The 17,736-nt window shown below is 48.5% G+C and overlaps 1 protein-coding gene across 14 annotated transcripts in view; it reads right to left on the bottom strand.

The window, feature by feature from the left end:
- The window catches only part of Nav2 (neuron navigator 2), a 658,579-nt gene that overhangs the window by 179,580 nt on the left and 461,263 nt on the right, over positions 1–17,736 (bottom strand). For 8 of the 14 annotated variants that reach the window (XR_010060052.1, XM_063278060.1, XM_017588741.3 and 5 more), the window contains 2 exons: positions 17,222–17,290; positions 10,432–10,598 (listed from right to left, as the gene is read on the bottom strand). Coding sequence is in view for 13 of the 14 variants with exons in the window: in XM_063278060.1 (XP_063134130.1) it covers positions 10,432–10,598; positions 17,222–17,290 (236 nt within the window). In the remaining variant the exon portion in view is untranslated. The remainder of the gene's footprint in view (positions 1–10,431; positions 10,599–17,221; positions 17,291–17,736) is intronic. The other 6 variants (XM_063278151.1, NM_138529.1, XM_063278176.1 and 3 more) reach the window with 1 other exon arrangement.

The following is a 17,736-nucleotide window of genomic DNA, read 5'->3' as shown; positions in this document are numbered from 1 at the left end:
TCTGGGATGGACACTCACCGGTCACCTGCCACTTGCTGTGCTAGAGAAGGCAGGGACGTGGGGAATATGGAGTCCAAGGATCATGGGTACAACACAGGGGTAAGTGGAATGCCACTCTCAGCACAGACCACTGTCTTCTCACTAGCTGACGCTTCTGTCATCAGCCTCGGGCCTATGGTAATGGAGGATGCTCTGGCCTCTCCGTTCTGCGCGTCTCCCAGAGTTGTGGGAGATCCTGCATTAGGAGCTGAGCACCTTACCACTATCTTGACAAGTGCAGTCAGCGCCTGCCGACTTGTGTCTGACCTATTTGTTGTGCTGGATCCGGAGGATAGTTCCCAGTCTTCATTCTCTGCGTCACATGCCCTCCTTGGCATGGCTCTGAAGCTACCCTCATAAATGTGGGCGCGCCGGCATAAGAAGACAAACCATGATGTCCCCTGCAGCGGTTAGGTCCCAATGGGCCTTACACATCCCAACCCTTTATCCCAGAACTCATCGGAACACCATAAAAACAGGTAGAAAGGAGCTGCTGGCAGTAAGATCATGCAGGGATCACTGGGTCACCTTGCCTGGGACAGCTCTGTAGAAGTAGCCACAACTGTATGGGAAATAGCACACAGCTGTGACTTGAAAGTATCACTTTTCAGGACTGGGACAATAGGGGAAGACACAAGTGTGCTCTGCCCAGCTCAAGGCTGAGGAGTCCAGAGGGAAGCAACTCCCACAAGCCCCCTGTAACTTCTAAGGCTGTGAAGGTGTTCTGGGGGAAGGAAGAACACTTCTGTTGGAGGAGATGAAATCTCTCAGATCTGACTATGGGATCTCAATGGGGTAACATGGGTGAGAACCGTTGTCCTAGTCTACATGTTTACTATGGACAAGCCACTCCCACCCCCACTGCCCATAGGTCCTTGGTTTGACTGTGGACCAGATGGACTTAACACGATATAAAGTCATCCCAGCCAGTAAGAAAGTCTGTGTCTGAGCCCAGCCTGCCTAACACATGATTGACAAGACACAATAGGGGCATCTTCAGAAACCTCCAAAGCAGAGACTGGTTTCTTCCCTATAAGGCTTGCTCTCTGCAAGCTGGGTTTTGCTTGATGAGTGGTGCCCCCTACAGGAAGCATTCGGAACAAGCCTTTGAGTCCCGAACTCTGGCTAGCTGGCCTTAGAAAAAGACAGAAAAACAAAAGCACTGCTGGGGTTTCATGCATGTCATCTCACCAAGCAGCCATGACTTCTTCTCTGTGGCAAGGGTCCTCTCTGAGGCCAGGATGATGGCGGCAGAGCAAGTTTTAATCAGTTCATGTCTTATCTGAACTTAGGAGAGAAATCATCCCAAATACACAGAGGGAGAAAGTCAATGCAAATGTCACAGAGCTCACGTTGGCACCTTTTCTTTCCTCCCTCCCTCTCCTACTTCCTTGATACAGAAGCAAGTCCTAGAGTATAAGTAGCCCTGCTGAGGACAGAGTACATTTTGGGATGGATGGATGGATGGATGGATGGATGGATGGATGGATGGATGGATAGATACCTTTACAGGAAGTAGGCTTAAGGAAAGGTCACAGACTATGGCTTTTACTGGTGACATTATCCAAATGACAGAAGCACTTCCAGAACCTGCCTAAATCACACAGACTCCATCCTTTATCTGAGATAATCAACCCAGAGGTTTACAAACATCATCAAGGCTGTCTGCTGAAACAGGGCTGATCTGACCTGCCCGAACACCTCTGGGGGCCAGAGAACGCCCACTGGGAGAAGACAGAAATGAATGTGGAGCCAAGAATTGTTTTCCTGTTTTATTAATGTGTGTGTGTGTGTGTGTGTGTGTGTGTGTGTGTATGAAGCATTCCATTGCTAAGCTGCATCTGCAGCCACCCTTCAACTTTTTACCTTTATTTCCTATGAGTGGAGAGAAGAAAATTCTAGCCTAGGGCATGGACTTTCATTCCAGCAGGGAAGCTGTTTGTTTATTTAATGCCCATGTTCTAAAACATCCTTAGCTCCCAACCACTGTGTGAGACAAATGGGTAAACACAATAAAGGGGACCCCTGCAAACTTTGTGGGTCTCACCTTCGAGCCCCGCCGTCCCCAGCCCAGAAGCACACATCTATGTGTGGCATCTAAGTTTCTGCAGAGGAGTAAGTGCCACTCTGTTAGTTGATTTCTTAATTCGTCTCTCCCACCAGACTGTGATTCCCACAGGGCAGGGCCTGGCACCTCTCTCTTCATTCTTGAATATCAGAGACTAGTGTGATGCTTAATACGGAAGTGACTTTGCACGCATGACCTTAGACACACATCCCGGCACGTGAAGGGTCGGGTGAGTGCCTGTGTGATCAAGAGTGGGGTTGTTTAACCATACACTGCTTTGCCTCATTTGAAATTAGTCACCCACTAAAAATAAATAAAATCTAGCAAAACTTTCTTAGAGTAAAAATCCATTAGTGTCAGCAGAGATCTCTTTCCTTAGGATTAATGCTTCTTTTCCTTGAATCTTACAGCTGGCTGCCCACCTCAGGGGAGTGAGTGACAACCTCGAGGAGGAGGGGCTTGGCTCAAGCCCTCAGTCAGTTCCTTGCTGCTACAGCTTTTCCTCCAGGCCACTCGAACCTTACTGAACATCCGTAGACATTCTTGGGTCTACATTCACTCTCCCGAGGGGAGGAAAGAAAGCAGAGAAGCCATGCCTGGGTGGGAACATCTTTGCCTAGATGAATCTTTACATATCTAGCAGGGTGTCTTAGTTCAGTGGTTAAGGGCATTGGCTGCTCTTCCAGAGGAACCAGATTCTCAGCGCTCACAAGGCATCTTGAAACCATCTGTAACTTAGTTCCACGGGATCTGATACCATGATCTGGCCTGTGCAAGCATCATGGGATATAATCTGTACACAGATAAACACGTAGGCAAAAATACCCATACATATAAGGCAAAAAAAATGAATTTTTTTAAAAGTTAAATTAAGAAGAAGAAAAAAAAATGCTAGGCAGAGATGAGTTGCATTACAAGACTCAGACAGCAGAGGGCAGCAGAGGCTCACTGTCTTGGGCTATTCAGGATGACAACCATTTTTTTTTCCTCTCAAAGCCTTGCTTTTCCCAAGCTGAGTCACTATAGGCCAAGGGCCTTGCAACCCAGTTGTCATTTCAGGAAAATGCTATTGATTCTCCCATCGCAGCCGAGGCAACAGGCTCAGGACACTTTACAAGAATTAAGCAGGCCACCGCTCTGATGCTCGAGCCCGTGTTATCACCCACCAAGCTCAGAAAGCCTCTAAGCTACAAAATTAGGCGTAGGCACTGCTGAAACTCCACCAGTAGCTCCTCGGGGCCTTGGTGCAGACTATGCTTCATCATGGCCACTCACATGGACATGACATTCACAGGCAGGCTTACCAACAATTGAGGCTACTGTAACCACTACCTTAAGGCAATACTCTTGCTGTGACCCCCTCATGTACAGCATCTAGAGGCTGGATCCCTCTCACACCAGCTGCACAGTGGTATTCTAAAGAACATCTTCCCCCCATTTTTATTAGATATTTTCTTTATCTACATTTCAAATGTCCTCTCTCTTCTCTTCTCAGTTTCCCCTCCAGAAACCCCCTATCCTATCCTCCCACCCTCTGCCTCCTTGAGGGTGCTCCCCCACCCACCCACTCCCTCCCGCCTCCCACCTCCCCACCCTGGCATTCCCCTACACTGGGGCATGAAGCCTTCGAGGACCAAGAGCCTCTCCTTCCACTGATGCCCGACAAGGCCATCGTCTGCTACATATGCGACTGAAGCTATGGGTCACGCCATGTGTACTCTTTGGTTGGTGGTTTAGTCCCTGGGAGCTCTAGGGAGTCTGGTTGGTTGATACTGTTCTTCCTATGGGGTTGTCCCCCTCTAAAGGACATCTTATCAGGTAGATTGAGTTCAGCCCTAGAGAGCCAGCTTCTGCAGAGAAGGGTCAAGTGCCTTCATGAGAAGCCCACCATGAAGTAGCAGCTGTGGCTGAACCCGAGGGTCACAGCTCAGTTGCTTCTGTCTTTGCTCACATCTTGCATTGTGAAGACAGACAGGCCTTACATGTCCATGGAAGAGTTCGTTTCATTTACTTCAACATAAATTTATTAAATGTAGATGAATACTCTCAAATGCATAGCTTAGGAGAAAAAAAATGTTTTTGAAGAAATATTTAAATGGAATGAACCTAGCCTTGCCGATCAAACTGCGGTTGGTAAACCTGACGGAGAGAGCACACGGGTGCCTAAGTGCATTCCCCGTCTAATGAAGCTTAAAATGAAACTGACCTCACACACAGGTGATGCTTTCTGCCTGTCGAACAGGAGCAGAAGCACCCGGGTAGACCACCTGCAGCTCAGACGCACAGCAGGCACGCATCTCACTTCCCCAACGCAGACTGACCAAATCGGATTTTGTCTTCTCCTCTGACTCGGTTTCCTTTCCTTTCCCCACTCATTCTTCCTGCTCCCCAAGGCCAGCTTCACTGCCTCTTACAATGATGCCGTCCAGCAAAACCACTGGTTTTGAAGCACATCCCTATTGCCTGAAAGGCAAACCTGGCCAGGAGCCTTCTTGTCTCTGTGGGAAAGGGTTAGCCCGAGCACATAGCTTCACACTCAAGGGCTTTCCTGCCCCTTCTCCCCAAGAAAACGCCCCCAAAGATTCCCAGAGAAAACACACCAGACATGATTTGGTTCCCCTTGATGTTTGGCTTTTGTTTACTCCTAGATGATAAGGACAAAAGCTGGAGTGTGAGGCTTTCGTGGTCCTCCCGTATCTGGTATCTCTTCTCCTGGGCAGAAAGAGACTCCAAGCTCTTAAAAAGCCAAGAGCACAAAGAACTGACGAGGGCAAACTGACGCTCTCAAAGCACTCCTGGTCTTTTCTGCTAATACACCGACACCACCATGTACACCTCCAGCCCAAGTAAGGGATCAAAACCCAACCCCTTATTTTCCATGAGCTCAGCTAGCACCAGAAAGAATGAAAACATTTTAAAATAAAATATAATAACGACTTGAAGACTGGCAAGGTGAAAACAAAACAAAACAAAACAAAACCACAAAACCAAAGCCGTCTTTGAAGTCCTTGGCTGTCAGTGAGCCGTTATCTAAAGTGCTGGCTCTGAGAATAAATTTAAATATAGTTATGATAAAATGGATATAAAATTTCTAGGGTTCCCCGTTTTTGAGCTCCTGCTGCCTGCCAGACTTGAGTTGGAGGATGGGATGGTGGATGGGTGTCACTACCTATAGTCACCCCTGTAACAGTAAGTCACCGAAATCTTGCTGAGAGTTACAGAGCAATCAGAAAGTGGTGTTTCTCGTGGTATGCATCTGAGAACACAAGGGTAAGGAGAGTAAGGGTTTCCACCTTTACAGCCTTGAGGATTAGAAGAATGTCAAATACAAACTCAGGAACCTTAATAGAAAGCGCAAAGTTTATGAAGTCCAGGGTCTGTAGTTGCATAGCCACCTTGAAAGCTGACCAACTGACAGTCCACAATCAGACCGTGAAAAACAAGCTCTCTTTCACAGTAATCTAGGGGCCTGCCTCTTTCGTGTGTGTGTGTGTGTGTGTGTGTGTGTGTGTGTGTGTGTGTGTGTGTGTGACAGAAAAGTAGGAAGGAGACTGTGAAGGGGAGGAAGGGAAAAAGAGAGGGTAATGGGATGTAGTTTGACAGGTAATGTGGGAGAAGGGACCAGAACGAGGTAGACACATTATGGGAAAAGACAGTGGGGTAGCTGAATATGAGTACTCTGGGGCGGGAGAGGCAGTTCAGCAATTAAGAGCACTGACTACTCTTCTAGAAGACCCAGTTCTATTCCCAATAGCCACAGGATGGCTTACACCCATCTTTAATTCCAGTCCTAGGGGGTCCAATTCCCTTTTCCAGCTTTCTTGGGTATTGCACAGATGTGATAAATAGGAATATATGCAGGCAGAATAGCCATACACACAAAATAAAAATACAATTTTAAAAAAGGAATTAGTGCACTGATACACACACACACACACACACACACACACACACACACACACACACACACCCCACAATGAAGTCCATTTCTTCTTCTAAGGTCTATTTTATTATTTTGATTATGTGTATATGTGTGTCTGTGTTGGTCTGTACTCCTGTGAGTACAGATTCATGTGAACTACAGAAGATGTTAGCTCTCCTGGAGCTGGAGTTATAGGCAGTTATGAGCCGTACTATGTAGGTGCTAGGACCTGAACCTGGGTCCTCTAAAAGAGCTGGGGTGTTCTTAATCTCTTCAGTCCTCACCAGCTTCTAAAAATTTAGTAGCCAAAACCTCAAATTAACGGTCACACGCAAAAAGTATGAGAGAAACCTTAGTGGCGAATACTCTCTGTTTCCAAGGATGATTCATGAGAAGCAAATTGCACTCAAAATGCCAACTGAATAAGTTGGTTTTACGGGGAAAATATTGCATGTTGTTACAACTCAGGGTATCTACTATATTTAATAAAAGAGCCATTGAAGAACGATGGATTGAGACGTATTGGCAAAAGCTGCACTTTGGCAGTTGATGGCTCCATGTGTCCCAGAGGCCACAGCTGCCTTTCTCCTTCACTCTGGTGTCCACACACTGTCTGGGGCTCCGGAAGCCAAAAGCATAATTAAAAAAGAATAATAATTGGCTTGAGGATGTGGCTTAATGTGTAAAAGTGCTCACAGTGCAAGCATCAGACCCTGTGCTCACCAAAACCCAGGGAAAGCCAGATGCAGTAGCATGGGTCTGTAATCCCAGCATTCCCTACAGTGAGATGACAGAAATAGCAGAGTCCCTGGAAGCTTGTGGGACCAAGAGACTATGTCTCAAGCAAGGAGAGGAAGGACCTACACTTGAGGTTGTCCCTTTCAGATGCATTCTATGATATGTGTACACTCGAACACACATACATGGAGAGAGAGAGAGAGAGAGAGAGAGAGAGAGAGAGAGAGAGAGAGAGAGAGAGAGAGAGAACCATATAGACTCTCTTCTCACTGGGGCTATGTGGACACTTTGCATAGACTACATCAGTGTGGACCCTATCTTGGAGTGGGTGAGCCTGTGGAGAAGCACCTGGGAGAGCTTGCCAGCACCTTCAATGGCTGCCTGTATCCTCCTGAGCAGCACCAGTGTGGCTTGAGATGGTCTTTAAAGGTGATGTGGAACAGATGCCCTGGAAAGTGGCAAGACTAGAATTCAAGTTTAGTTATCTCTCTTCAGAGTATTTGCCTTGTCTTTAACTGGAGGCCAAACTCTTCCACAGACATTTGTAGTCCGGCCCTGGAATTGAGTATAGCTTTGTAGCGGGCCAGGCCTTTTCCGCTCCCAGAGCCCTGGGAGGACTTTGAGTGTGGTAGTTTAGTCCAGCCTGACAGCTTAGGCTGGTCCATCTGCACACAGAGCTCTGTCTCCCGGCAACCTTCTGGAGTATACTTTAAATGCAACAGTAGCCCCTGGTCCATACCTGGTGCTGGTTTTCTAAGACAACCGCCCCCACGCCCATGATAGATTGCAGCCCAGAGATCACAGTGATTTTGCAGCTGCTTCCCAGAAATGACAGTTATCCTCTGCTCTCTCTGTCAAGGGTCACAGTTCCAGAATGACCAACAAGACTTACCCATCACTATGGCAACCTTGGACAGGTCCACTACAGAACCTGCCAAAGTGAACCCAGAAGATCAACACCCAGACCGCCACTAGGAAAAGATTTTTAGAGCAACTCACTCCTTCCTGAGCTACCGTCCTAGCACCAAGGGGAAGCAATGCCATTGGAATCACTTCAGACTCCTCCTCAAAGCAGAACCGGTTATTACTACTTTGGGCTTGGGACCAAGCACACACGGGAACTCCTCCCTGTGTGCCTCACCTTAGCCCCTTAGTTCCCACAACCAGCCTGATGCTAGCCAGTCCCATCCCAGGCTCCACTCATGGTTACCAGCGAATGAAAGAAAGAGGTATTCTCCGTCACTGGACTTAAGAGTACCGGATTCTTTCCATCCACTAGACTCATGATGTCATGTCACAGTCCTGGTGCACAGGCCAACATAGTGATTATTTTACAGCTCTGTCTTCTAATCACTGACCCTGTCTGTCGCCAACCACTAAGTGACAGGCTTACAGACACTCTTAATCAATGGATCCAATGTAACACAGACATGACAAAATGCTAGCCTTCTAACATTGTCTCCAGACGAGAAGAACAAAGAGATGATACAGGTGACAGAGACCAGAGGAGGAGACCCACCAGGAAGCATAATAGTTCTCAGGTGAACAAGGCCCAGTTGCGAGGACAGCTGAGCATGTCGTGTATGTTACAGCTCTTCAGTGGTCTCACGGGTAGAGGAGGAAGTGAGGCTGCAGGTTTTAGTCTCAAACCCAAAGGACTTTACTATACCAGGCCATTGATAGTCACAGAAATGTTGTTAAGGTAGACCAGATTTATTAGTTCAGCATGTTAAAACAATCTGCCTTGTTTCAACATTCAACACCCCCCCCCACAGCAGCTACTTCACCCCTCCCTGCCTCTGTGACTCTATCAAGTATCGAACCTTTTTTTGGGGGGGCTACATGTTGAGTTTCATCCTTTTAAAGGGGGAATAAATGAGGTTGTGACACGGGCAGAACTAAAAAGAAAATAGCTTTTCCTTTTGAAGTAAAACCCAAGACATTTCTATATTTGAGTGTGTTGCATTTATATGGCTGTACTGTGAAAGTTCTGGAAGGGTATGCATAGTTTGGTTTAATACTGGTGCTTGTTAAGAAATATAAAAGAACTTTTAAAAAAATATGTGTTCTCATACAATTTTGCAAATAGATGTGATTTTTATATTCCAGGCACACATTTGTGTTTTTTTTAAATTATTTAATTTTTTATGTATGTGTGTTTCTGTATGTGGGTATGCACCTGTGAGTTTAAGTATCCTGAGACCGGAAGAGAGACTAGGACTCTGAGGACTTACAGGTGACCGTGTGCTGCCCAGCGTGGGTGCTGGGGATTGGAGCTTGGGTCTTCTGCAGAAACAGCATCTGTCTGTCCAACTCCTCCAAGCACAATTTTATAAAGAATGCCAGGGCTGGAGAGATGGCTCAGTGGTTAAGAGCACCGACTGCTCTTCCAGAGGTCCTGAGTTCAAATCATAGCAACCACATGGTGGCTCACAACCATCTGAAGTGAGATCTGATGCCCTCTTCTGGTGTGTCTGAGGACAGCAACAGTGTACTTATATATAATAAATAAATAAATCTTAAAAGTGGGGCGTGGGGTGTGACTCAGTGATATGCCTGTCCTCTGGGTCTGATCCCCAGCACCTCAGAAGTGAAACTGACAGACCAAAAACCCATGTGGCTGATCCGTATATCCTGGCTTAAGACTTTAGTACTGGTTTCAAGTTCCTGGTACCTTGGTTGAGAAATCTGTCAGCCTCACAAATATAAAAATCTCTTCCCTACTCTGAAGGGGAAAAAAAAATGTAACCATTTGTAAACTCTGAGTGGAAGCCGGCTCTGTGGCCCACGTGTGGCTGGTTTGGGGAGTAGATAGGATGGGGCTTTGTTCATTCGCAACAGGAGGGCTGCCCAGGCTTCTAAACCACTGCAGGGACTGGGGGGCAGTGTGCTGTGGCTCAAAGAGACGGCGTGACAGGACCCACGGTAAGTTCTAGGACACTTGCACACTGCCCCGGGAAATGCCTCTGAGAGACCTGGCTTCGGTATCTACTCTCTCTGCTTGGTGGGAGGGCAGGAAGGGCTTGTCTTCCACTGAAGATTTGTCCAACCTGCCTTAGTTTCTTGAATGTCTCACAGGCCTGTCCAAGCAAAGGTTCAATTTACTACCTTCTGCGGAGGTCTTCCACAAGCTACTCCCCTTGCTTTTTCTCCATCCTAAAGGCTCAGCGGCACAGATGGTCAGATACCATTACACTATCCCACTCCTCGGAGCAAGGCTGTCTGCTCCATATCTGAGCCAAGTAAGTGCTTCGATTTAGCTGACCCATCCCCGACTTTTCAAAGGTGAAAACTTCCACGTTCCCAATGGTCCTTCACATTACTTCTGACAACGCCCAAAGCATGCCCCGAGGAACTTGTACTTCTACTGCATAGCATCCTCCAAAATGTATTCTCAAATTTCAAATGGCGTCTCATTTCCAATCTGTAGCCAAGTGTCTTATGGGCCGTGGCCAAACAAATAACTTACTCTGGCTGGCTGTGAAGGTAACGATGCGTTCCCCACTATGTTAATGTCACTGGTAATGACCTCCTTGCTAAGCACATGTATGTTTGAACCACGGTTCTTCATCCTGTTTGCAAGCTCAAGCTTGACCCCACCTCAGGAACCAGACAGGTCTGCTAAGAGACAGACTGACAGGCAACTCCAAAGAAAATGACTCACCTTTCTCATGGTTACTCGGTGGCGCGGGTTGGGGTGGAGAAGGGACAGGTTTGGACTTGTCGTAGTTGTTAAAGCTCTGACTCCGGCGGTTGTTGGCAGCAGTTGACCCTCCGCGTGTTTTGGCCTCGCTGCCTGCAGCGGCCACCCTGGCGGTAGGACCTGGGAGTCTAAAAGGCAAGGGCCAAAAAAAGTAAACTCGGTCAGTCTTAGGAGGACAGCAGTGTTCCAGAAAGAATTCCGACCATGCAGGAGATCATCAACAACAACATCAGCAGGGACAGCAGCCACAAGAGACCAAACAAACTCAAGACACCCGGTCTGTGGAGAAGCCTTAGTCAAACGGTTTGGCGCACTACAGCAAACACCAAGGCTCGTAAGGACCCCAGGGAAGCCCAAGGGCAAACTGGAAACATGATTCCTTTCAGCAAAGAGGAAATGTGAAGGCTTTTGCTGATGAGGAATATAAGACCCATCTTCTTTATCCTCAGAGACAGGTGTTCTTACTTTTCAATATGAGCAAAACACACGTCCCAGTCTCTGTCCAGCTCGGAGCACAATGACTTAACCCTGAATTATTTTTCCCATGTGCACCGTGTTGGAAATAGTGCTTGCCATCGCCCAGGGGTATAGGCACGAAGACCGGGATTCGGTTTATAACGGTAAGGAAGTAAACTGTGACCGCTCAAATCCAACACATCTGTAGTGAAAACCTGAGGTCTGGCTGACAGTGCTCATCTGGCTATACATGATCTTTCGACACCTGACAACCTGTCTCTGGGCATCCCTTTGAGGCCGAGGCTTAGCTTGTCTCTACGGTCAACATATAAAGTCATAATTCTATCTGTAAAAACAGCAGGTTTCAGTTGGTCTAAAGACAAATACACATTTTTCCCTTTAAATAAAACCTCCTTTTGGGTGGTTCTGAAACTAAAGCTGCCAGATTTCTTTGTAGTGTGTCTATAGATGTCGAGGAGTACTCCCTAGAGAGTTAAGGGGAAAGACTCCTCAAGTCAGAATTTTGGTCCAGGGACTTACTAAGCAGGCTGTTTCCAATAATTAAAGTTGAAGGATGAATACATGATGACATATTTAGTAGTATCTTTCAGTTAAAATCCACTGAGCCGTGTTTAAAAGCAACTGGAATCTCGGCTGACCAACATTAGACCCAATGATAAGCCTGAGTTTTCAACTCATAAAGCTTTCAGCCTTTCTCTTTCCGTGTGATTCGGCGAGCACCAAAGAAGCCCAGAGTCTGGAAGCATTTTAGATGTAAGCAGCAAACGCTTTAAACTTTTTCTTGTTGGCTCAGCAAGAAAGATGGTTGTGGAGCACGCAGAGAACATGAGCTGGTGTGAAAGGACTGTAAAAGCGATCTAGTTAAAAAGCTGGCTGGATCCCGACTAGGAGCTGGGAGAGGTGGGGGTGTGTGTGTGGGGCTTGCTGCTTCCCTCCAGCCACAGCGAGTCTTGAAGGCACTGATTCCTGCTGTGCTAGGAGCATCCACCCTCTGTGAATTTGCAACCTCTGGTTGGGAAGAATTCACTTCCTTCACAAGGATAGAACTGGTACAAATCCCCAGTGGCTCCAACATCTGGGGTGGGGTGGGGGGTGGATGTGTCAGCACGGTTGGTCCGGGAGATCCAGGGATGGGACCTTAGTGTCACTTGGATCTGCTTCTGATTCAGTGTCCTGCAAATCTTCCATGCTAGGTGACGTGACTTCGCATCCCCTGGTAGGACACGTACATACAGTGGCTGTTGGGCCAGACTGATTTAAGCAGCCATGGTCTACAGAAGTCTTTATCCCTACATACAGGACCGGTGGAAGGAGGATCATGGACTTGTTCCAAGATAATGTCACAGCAGAGGCATTCCGTGGTACAGGCTTCAACGGGGGTCTGTAGAGAGCACAAAGCAGCAAGGGGGACAAGACAAAATCCTTTCAGAGTCGCTAGAGAGGCTCCGCTGTGCCCACTCAAGGCTGGACCACAGGAGATCTTTAGAACAGCACAGAGGCAAGCCATCTAAGCACAGGATAGGTTTGCTCTTCTGGAGGCAGTGTGGGGTAATGGATAGAGAGCAGGCTTCCCTACCCACAGGACTCCAAGCCAGTCTCACATCTGACATTCGTATTCTCCATTTAAAACTCTGGAAGAGCAGGTACCCAATGGGCAGCTGTACATTTGTCATGGGACTTGACCCCTGGCTCTGTGGTGACTATTTGCTGCCGCTGAATTCCCCTCTCGTCCTTCTTGCTTGGCACAGATATGTAAAGAACTCATCATCATACCATATATCATATGGTATAGAGGTAAAGGAAGCAGACAGACGTACACGCTGAGAAGGAAGGAGGACAAAAGTCAGTACCAGATCAACATTTTGAAAGAGGCAAGATAGGCCTTGTCAAGCACGGCTCTTTTTCCCTCTTAAAGAACATTCCAGAAGAGAAACTATGTTGTCTGTGGTAGAAAACTTGCTCTTGGGAGCCTCACATTAGTGAAGCAGCCCTGGATTTGGGACTAAGAAGAACAGTCCTGGATCCCTCGTGGTGATCAAAGTCCAGTGCTCCTCTCAAGTTCTCTGAAGTTCATCCATCTGACAATGCTAGCAAAAGCCGCCTCGGCAGGCTGGCTTCCTGTCAATTGATAGGGGCGCGAGTCATTTGAGAGAGGGGACCCTCAACTGATAAAATCACTCTATAAGATCGGGATGCAGGCAAGGCTGTAGGGCATTTTCTTAATTGGTGATTGGCGTTCGAGGGGCCAGCCCATTGTGGGCTGTGGAAAGCAGGCTGAGCAAGTCAGGGTGAACAAGCCAGTAAGCAGCACCCCTCTACTGTCCTTGCATCAGCTCCTGCTTCCAGGTCCCTGTCCTGTTGAGTTCCCGTCCTGACTTCCTTCAACGATGTGGTGCTCCACTGGCTGCAGGAGATGCACGAGGCAGCACTGGTCAGTACAGTCCTCCTTGGATCCAAAGGAGCCAGATGACCCCAGCTGGCATTTAGGTGACGTGTGTGGAGGCAAAGAGGCAATTCACAGAAAGGAGACGATGGATTTCAAAAAAGAGATCCCAGGGCAAGACCCAGACTTGGCGTGTGGAGGGGGACGGTGAATGGAGCCTCAGAAGGCATAGCACACTACACGTGGTTGAGAGCTTGCAGAAAGTAGAGGTGAAGCCAAGCATGGTGGCTCATGCCTGTAACTCTACATACTCAGGAGGCTGACAGAGGAAGGGTTCAAGGCCTTTTTGGCCTACCGACTATGTTCAAGGCCAGCCAACACGACTCAGTGAGATCTAAAAAGAGGTCTAAGGATCTCGCTCAGTGGTAGAACATGTCCGTCTTGCGTGCAATGTAGGCTACCACCAAAATACAGCTAGCCATGGTGGCTCACACCTATTACCCTGCACTGATGAGGCCGAGACAGGTATACTGTCCAGATTCAATGTCACCCTGGGCTACAAAGCAAGAACAAAGCACACTAAAAAAAAAGGCAGAGAAGAGAGGTGGAGTGTGATGGTTTCTGAGGGACAGAGTGGAATGACCCAGTCAGGGGATATGAAGAGGACCAGAGGAGGGAAGACCCTGTGGTCAGACTAGGAAGCCTGGACTCTGTCCCATTATCCCTCAGGATTGAAGCATTAATTAAGGAGGCCGAGGGCAGAGCTAAAAATAAGAGTATGTCTTCTATACCCGTGACACAGACCCGTGGCCTCGCACAGAGGCTTGCAGCCTCTGGCTAAACATTCTGCAGTTCGTTACTCTTGACGTCCTTGTTCATCATGGGAACTTGGATCAACCCCAGCCCGGAAGCATGTGCTGTCAGTCACATCAGAATCCTGCCTTGTTGAAGAGCTGGGTCTGACCCATAGGAACAGCTGCAGGTGGCATGGCAGATGCTGCCCAGCGCACGGCCTCACTGAAGCCAGTCAGCGGGAGGCAGGCGGGCAGATGGGCCCTGTGCCATTCACGGTACCAAGAGGTCCAGGCGGCTCTGCAAATAGACCTTCGCTTCTGACGATCACTCCGTATCCAGCTTCAAATGGACAGAAGGTGCAGATGGGTTTTCCCAAACGTACACGGTACTTTAAAAACATGAAACCTTTAACAGAAGTGCTGTGGAAAGGTGGGAGACAATTCTTGCTTCTTGGAGAGCCGTGGTCAAATTCTCCAAAGTGTGTGGGACACCAAGCAGGGGATTGAACTCATTCCTGGCATGGACCCTACAATCAAGCCCCCCGTGCCTCCGCTCCACACGCTGTACGTGCTGATGGTAGGAGGGCCGTTCTTCTCTCCCAAACCACTTCAAAGACTGGGAGTAGGGGGGTGCCCCTCCCAGGAAGCATGGCAGCTTGTGTGCACATGCTGGGGGTGGGGAGTCCAGGATTGGAGATGCTTTCTTGCCAGACAAGATGATTAAATGCTAAATCTCTCATTTCCACGGCATCTGCTTTTCAGCAGCTAGGCAGAGGCCTGATTATCCCACTAATTTTGATTCCACTTCCCAAGACGGCTAAGACAGCCATACAGGGATCCACTCAGCCTGGCTGCCATATCTGACCAAGCTCAACCAGGAAACCAACATCACAACCCCACCCCCCACATACACCTGCAATTTACTGTGCACCAATGATATTCTAGAACCGGAAAAGCCTTTTACAAAATCCCTAGGACACTGTACGTGAAGCAAGGTAGACACACGCATATGCTCCTAAAGAGGAAATCGTTTACCCAGGCGATGCTAAGTGGCAGCGAAACTGTTGTGCCACCGTGCTTTCCTGCCTCCTGTAGGCAGAACATGGTATGTGCCTGTGACGCTACCAGAGAAGCAGGGAGGAGACAACATGGTAGACTGCAGAAATGCTCGAGGTCCACATTCCAGGGTGAGGCTTTTCTGCTGAACATCTCCAGTGCCCACTAAGGTACCTGGTCCTGGTAGGAATCCAATCGGCATTTACACTTCCAGGAGAAACTTGTTTCTAGAGTTCTGGGGGGCAGGTGGCCTACTCAGCCTGGGGGTGGGAGTGGGGGTGGGGGTATCTGCTCTGCCAACCAGAGTTTACTGCTCTACTTAAGGGTACTTAATCAGCCTCGATCCTTATCAGGGCAATGATCAGAGGTAGAATCTGGGAAGAGGGGAGCCCAGGAGTATGAGTCCATCCCTTCGTTGGCTTCAGCAGAGACAGGATGCGCTCAAAATGCACTCTCGGTGGGGGATGCGTTGACTCTAAAGGAAGCCAGACCTTGGCTGATGGTGAAGCTGAGAACTCTACTCTCGGCACAGCCTTAGGGTGGGGTAGCTGCACCCTTGTCTTTTCAGCTCCTCGCTTCCCCAGCCTCCATACAGCATCTGTGCCAGTCAACGGCAGGCATGTGCTTCCAATCAGACAGTTTCTCAGACAGCTCCTGTCTTCTTCTCTTTTGGGACAAAGGCCTGGGTGTCCTGGGAACAGACACGGGTTCCTCCAGGCTGCCCCTGTCCTTTGACATGCCCACATACTCGCACGATGTTCAGACTTGTGGGATCAGCCTGCTGGAACAGGGGATCCACTCCTGCTGCAGCTTCCTCTTCTTCATCAGGGAAAGCAGTCTCTTATGGGTAACGCGTGCAGGCTGTGCTCCAAAGCACAGGGCCATGCAGTTTCTCCCACACCAGTCAGGTGGCTCCAGGCTGGGTCTTGCCCCGGACAAGTTTTGCAGAAAAAGGCACACTATTTACAAAAGGTTACCAGAGCCGAGCAAAGGGGACAGCTATCAGCTCGTCACACTGGTCTGCACATGGATGAAATGAAGGGCCAGTTTCCCCTCACCATTAGGAAACAGTTCCTTGGAAAGCAAATGTAGCACCATTGTCACGGGAAGGTCACCCAGGGCAGCTTCTCTCGGGTGCCGCAGGGCAGTGTGAAGGATTAGGCTGAGGCAGCAACTTTGACAACCTCACAACAGCCGAATGCAAAAGCAAGAAGCTGAGGCATGGCCTAAGGGTTCTGGGGCAAACAACGCAGGCTCTTTCCCATCTTTGGTGTAGCATGGGAGCAAACGATCACACGTGTGAACTTTCAGTTTCTATATCTGTAACATGGGGCTATTAACATGACCTACCTGGTTACCTCACAGAGGCTGTAGCATTAAATAAGACTGGAGATGTTACAATGTAACTGGGGTTTCTCACACCCAAGCATGTGTCTCAGGGGTCAGGACAGGATGCTGCAGACTAGTGACTGCCCCCGAACCCCCACCCCCAAGAAACTGAGCCATGGTATGCAGGAGAATCCCCAAAAACAAAGACAGGACATGACAGCCTTCTGAAATGAATTCACATATCAGATCTCAGCTCACAAGGAAACCTGCCCCCTCCCCTGTCCCAGTTAGTAATTGAGCAACCATGACCATAGCCAAAGCACGGCACACAGAGAGGGGATGCAGATTAGGGCCGGGATGAAGCAGGGAGCAAATGCATTCACCATAAGATGGCTATGTAACTACCTGGAAACTCACCTCTTCTTCAATGGTTTCTCAATGACAAGGCGAAATCGATACAATGAAAAACATCCTGTCTGAGCCAGTCACTTAGGCACATACAAAGCTTCTCACGCACATACACCGACTCCCACCCAAGCCCGACCTCAGAACTCCCCCAGCTAAATCAATGGCCAAAGCATGTTTAGGTTTGGGTAACCGGAGACACGGAGCAGGGAGGGGAATCAACAGGGAACTCAGCCAGCAAGGAGGCAACGGGAAGAGTGGGCTGGGTTTAAACCATGCTTTGGAGGACACAAAGGACACTGCTAACCTAGAGATCTTTTTCTGACCCAGAGTGAAGCGGATGATTTTGCTTTGACATGAGTCCTTGGCTGATGCACTGCAGGGTAGGAAGGAAAAGGTGGACAGATGAGTGAGAAGAGACATATTAGACAAGCCAAGAAGTCCCTGGGCCGGTCCTCCATAGACTTCCTCCCAGCTAAATCACAGTGCCCTCCGGGGCTCATTTCAGTGATCACAGCATGAAGAAACTACAGTCATGATTATCTAAAGCCTAGACTTGTGATCACAGCTACTCAGGGGGCCGAGGCAGGAGGATGGATGGTGTGTTTGTTATTTTTCCATTGCTCTAACTAGACGCAACTTACAGCAGAGTCTACTGTGGCTTACAGTTTCAGAGGACGAGTCCATGACCATCAAAGAGTGGCACGAACAGCCATGGCTGGCATGTTCAAGACCTGCTGGCTCCAGAGTGAGCTCAGGGTCAGCCCTGGCAACTTAGTGAGGCCTCGTTTTAAAATATGAAGAAGTAAAAAGGAGTCCAGT

This window comes from Rattus norvegicus, chromosome 1 (assembly GCF_036323735.1).
Source record: "Rattus norvegicus strain BN/NHsdMcwi chromosome 1, GRCr8, whole genome shotgun sequence".
Classification (NCBI taxonomy): domain Eukaryota; kingdom Metazoa; phylum Chordata; class Mammalia; order Rodentia; family Muridae; genus Rattus; species Rattus norvegicus.
The sequence above is the reverse complement of the archived record's forward strand: the minus strand, read 5'-3'. Positions and strand labels throughout refer to the sequence as shown.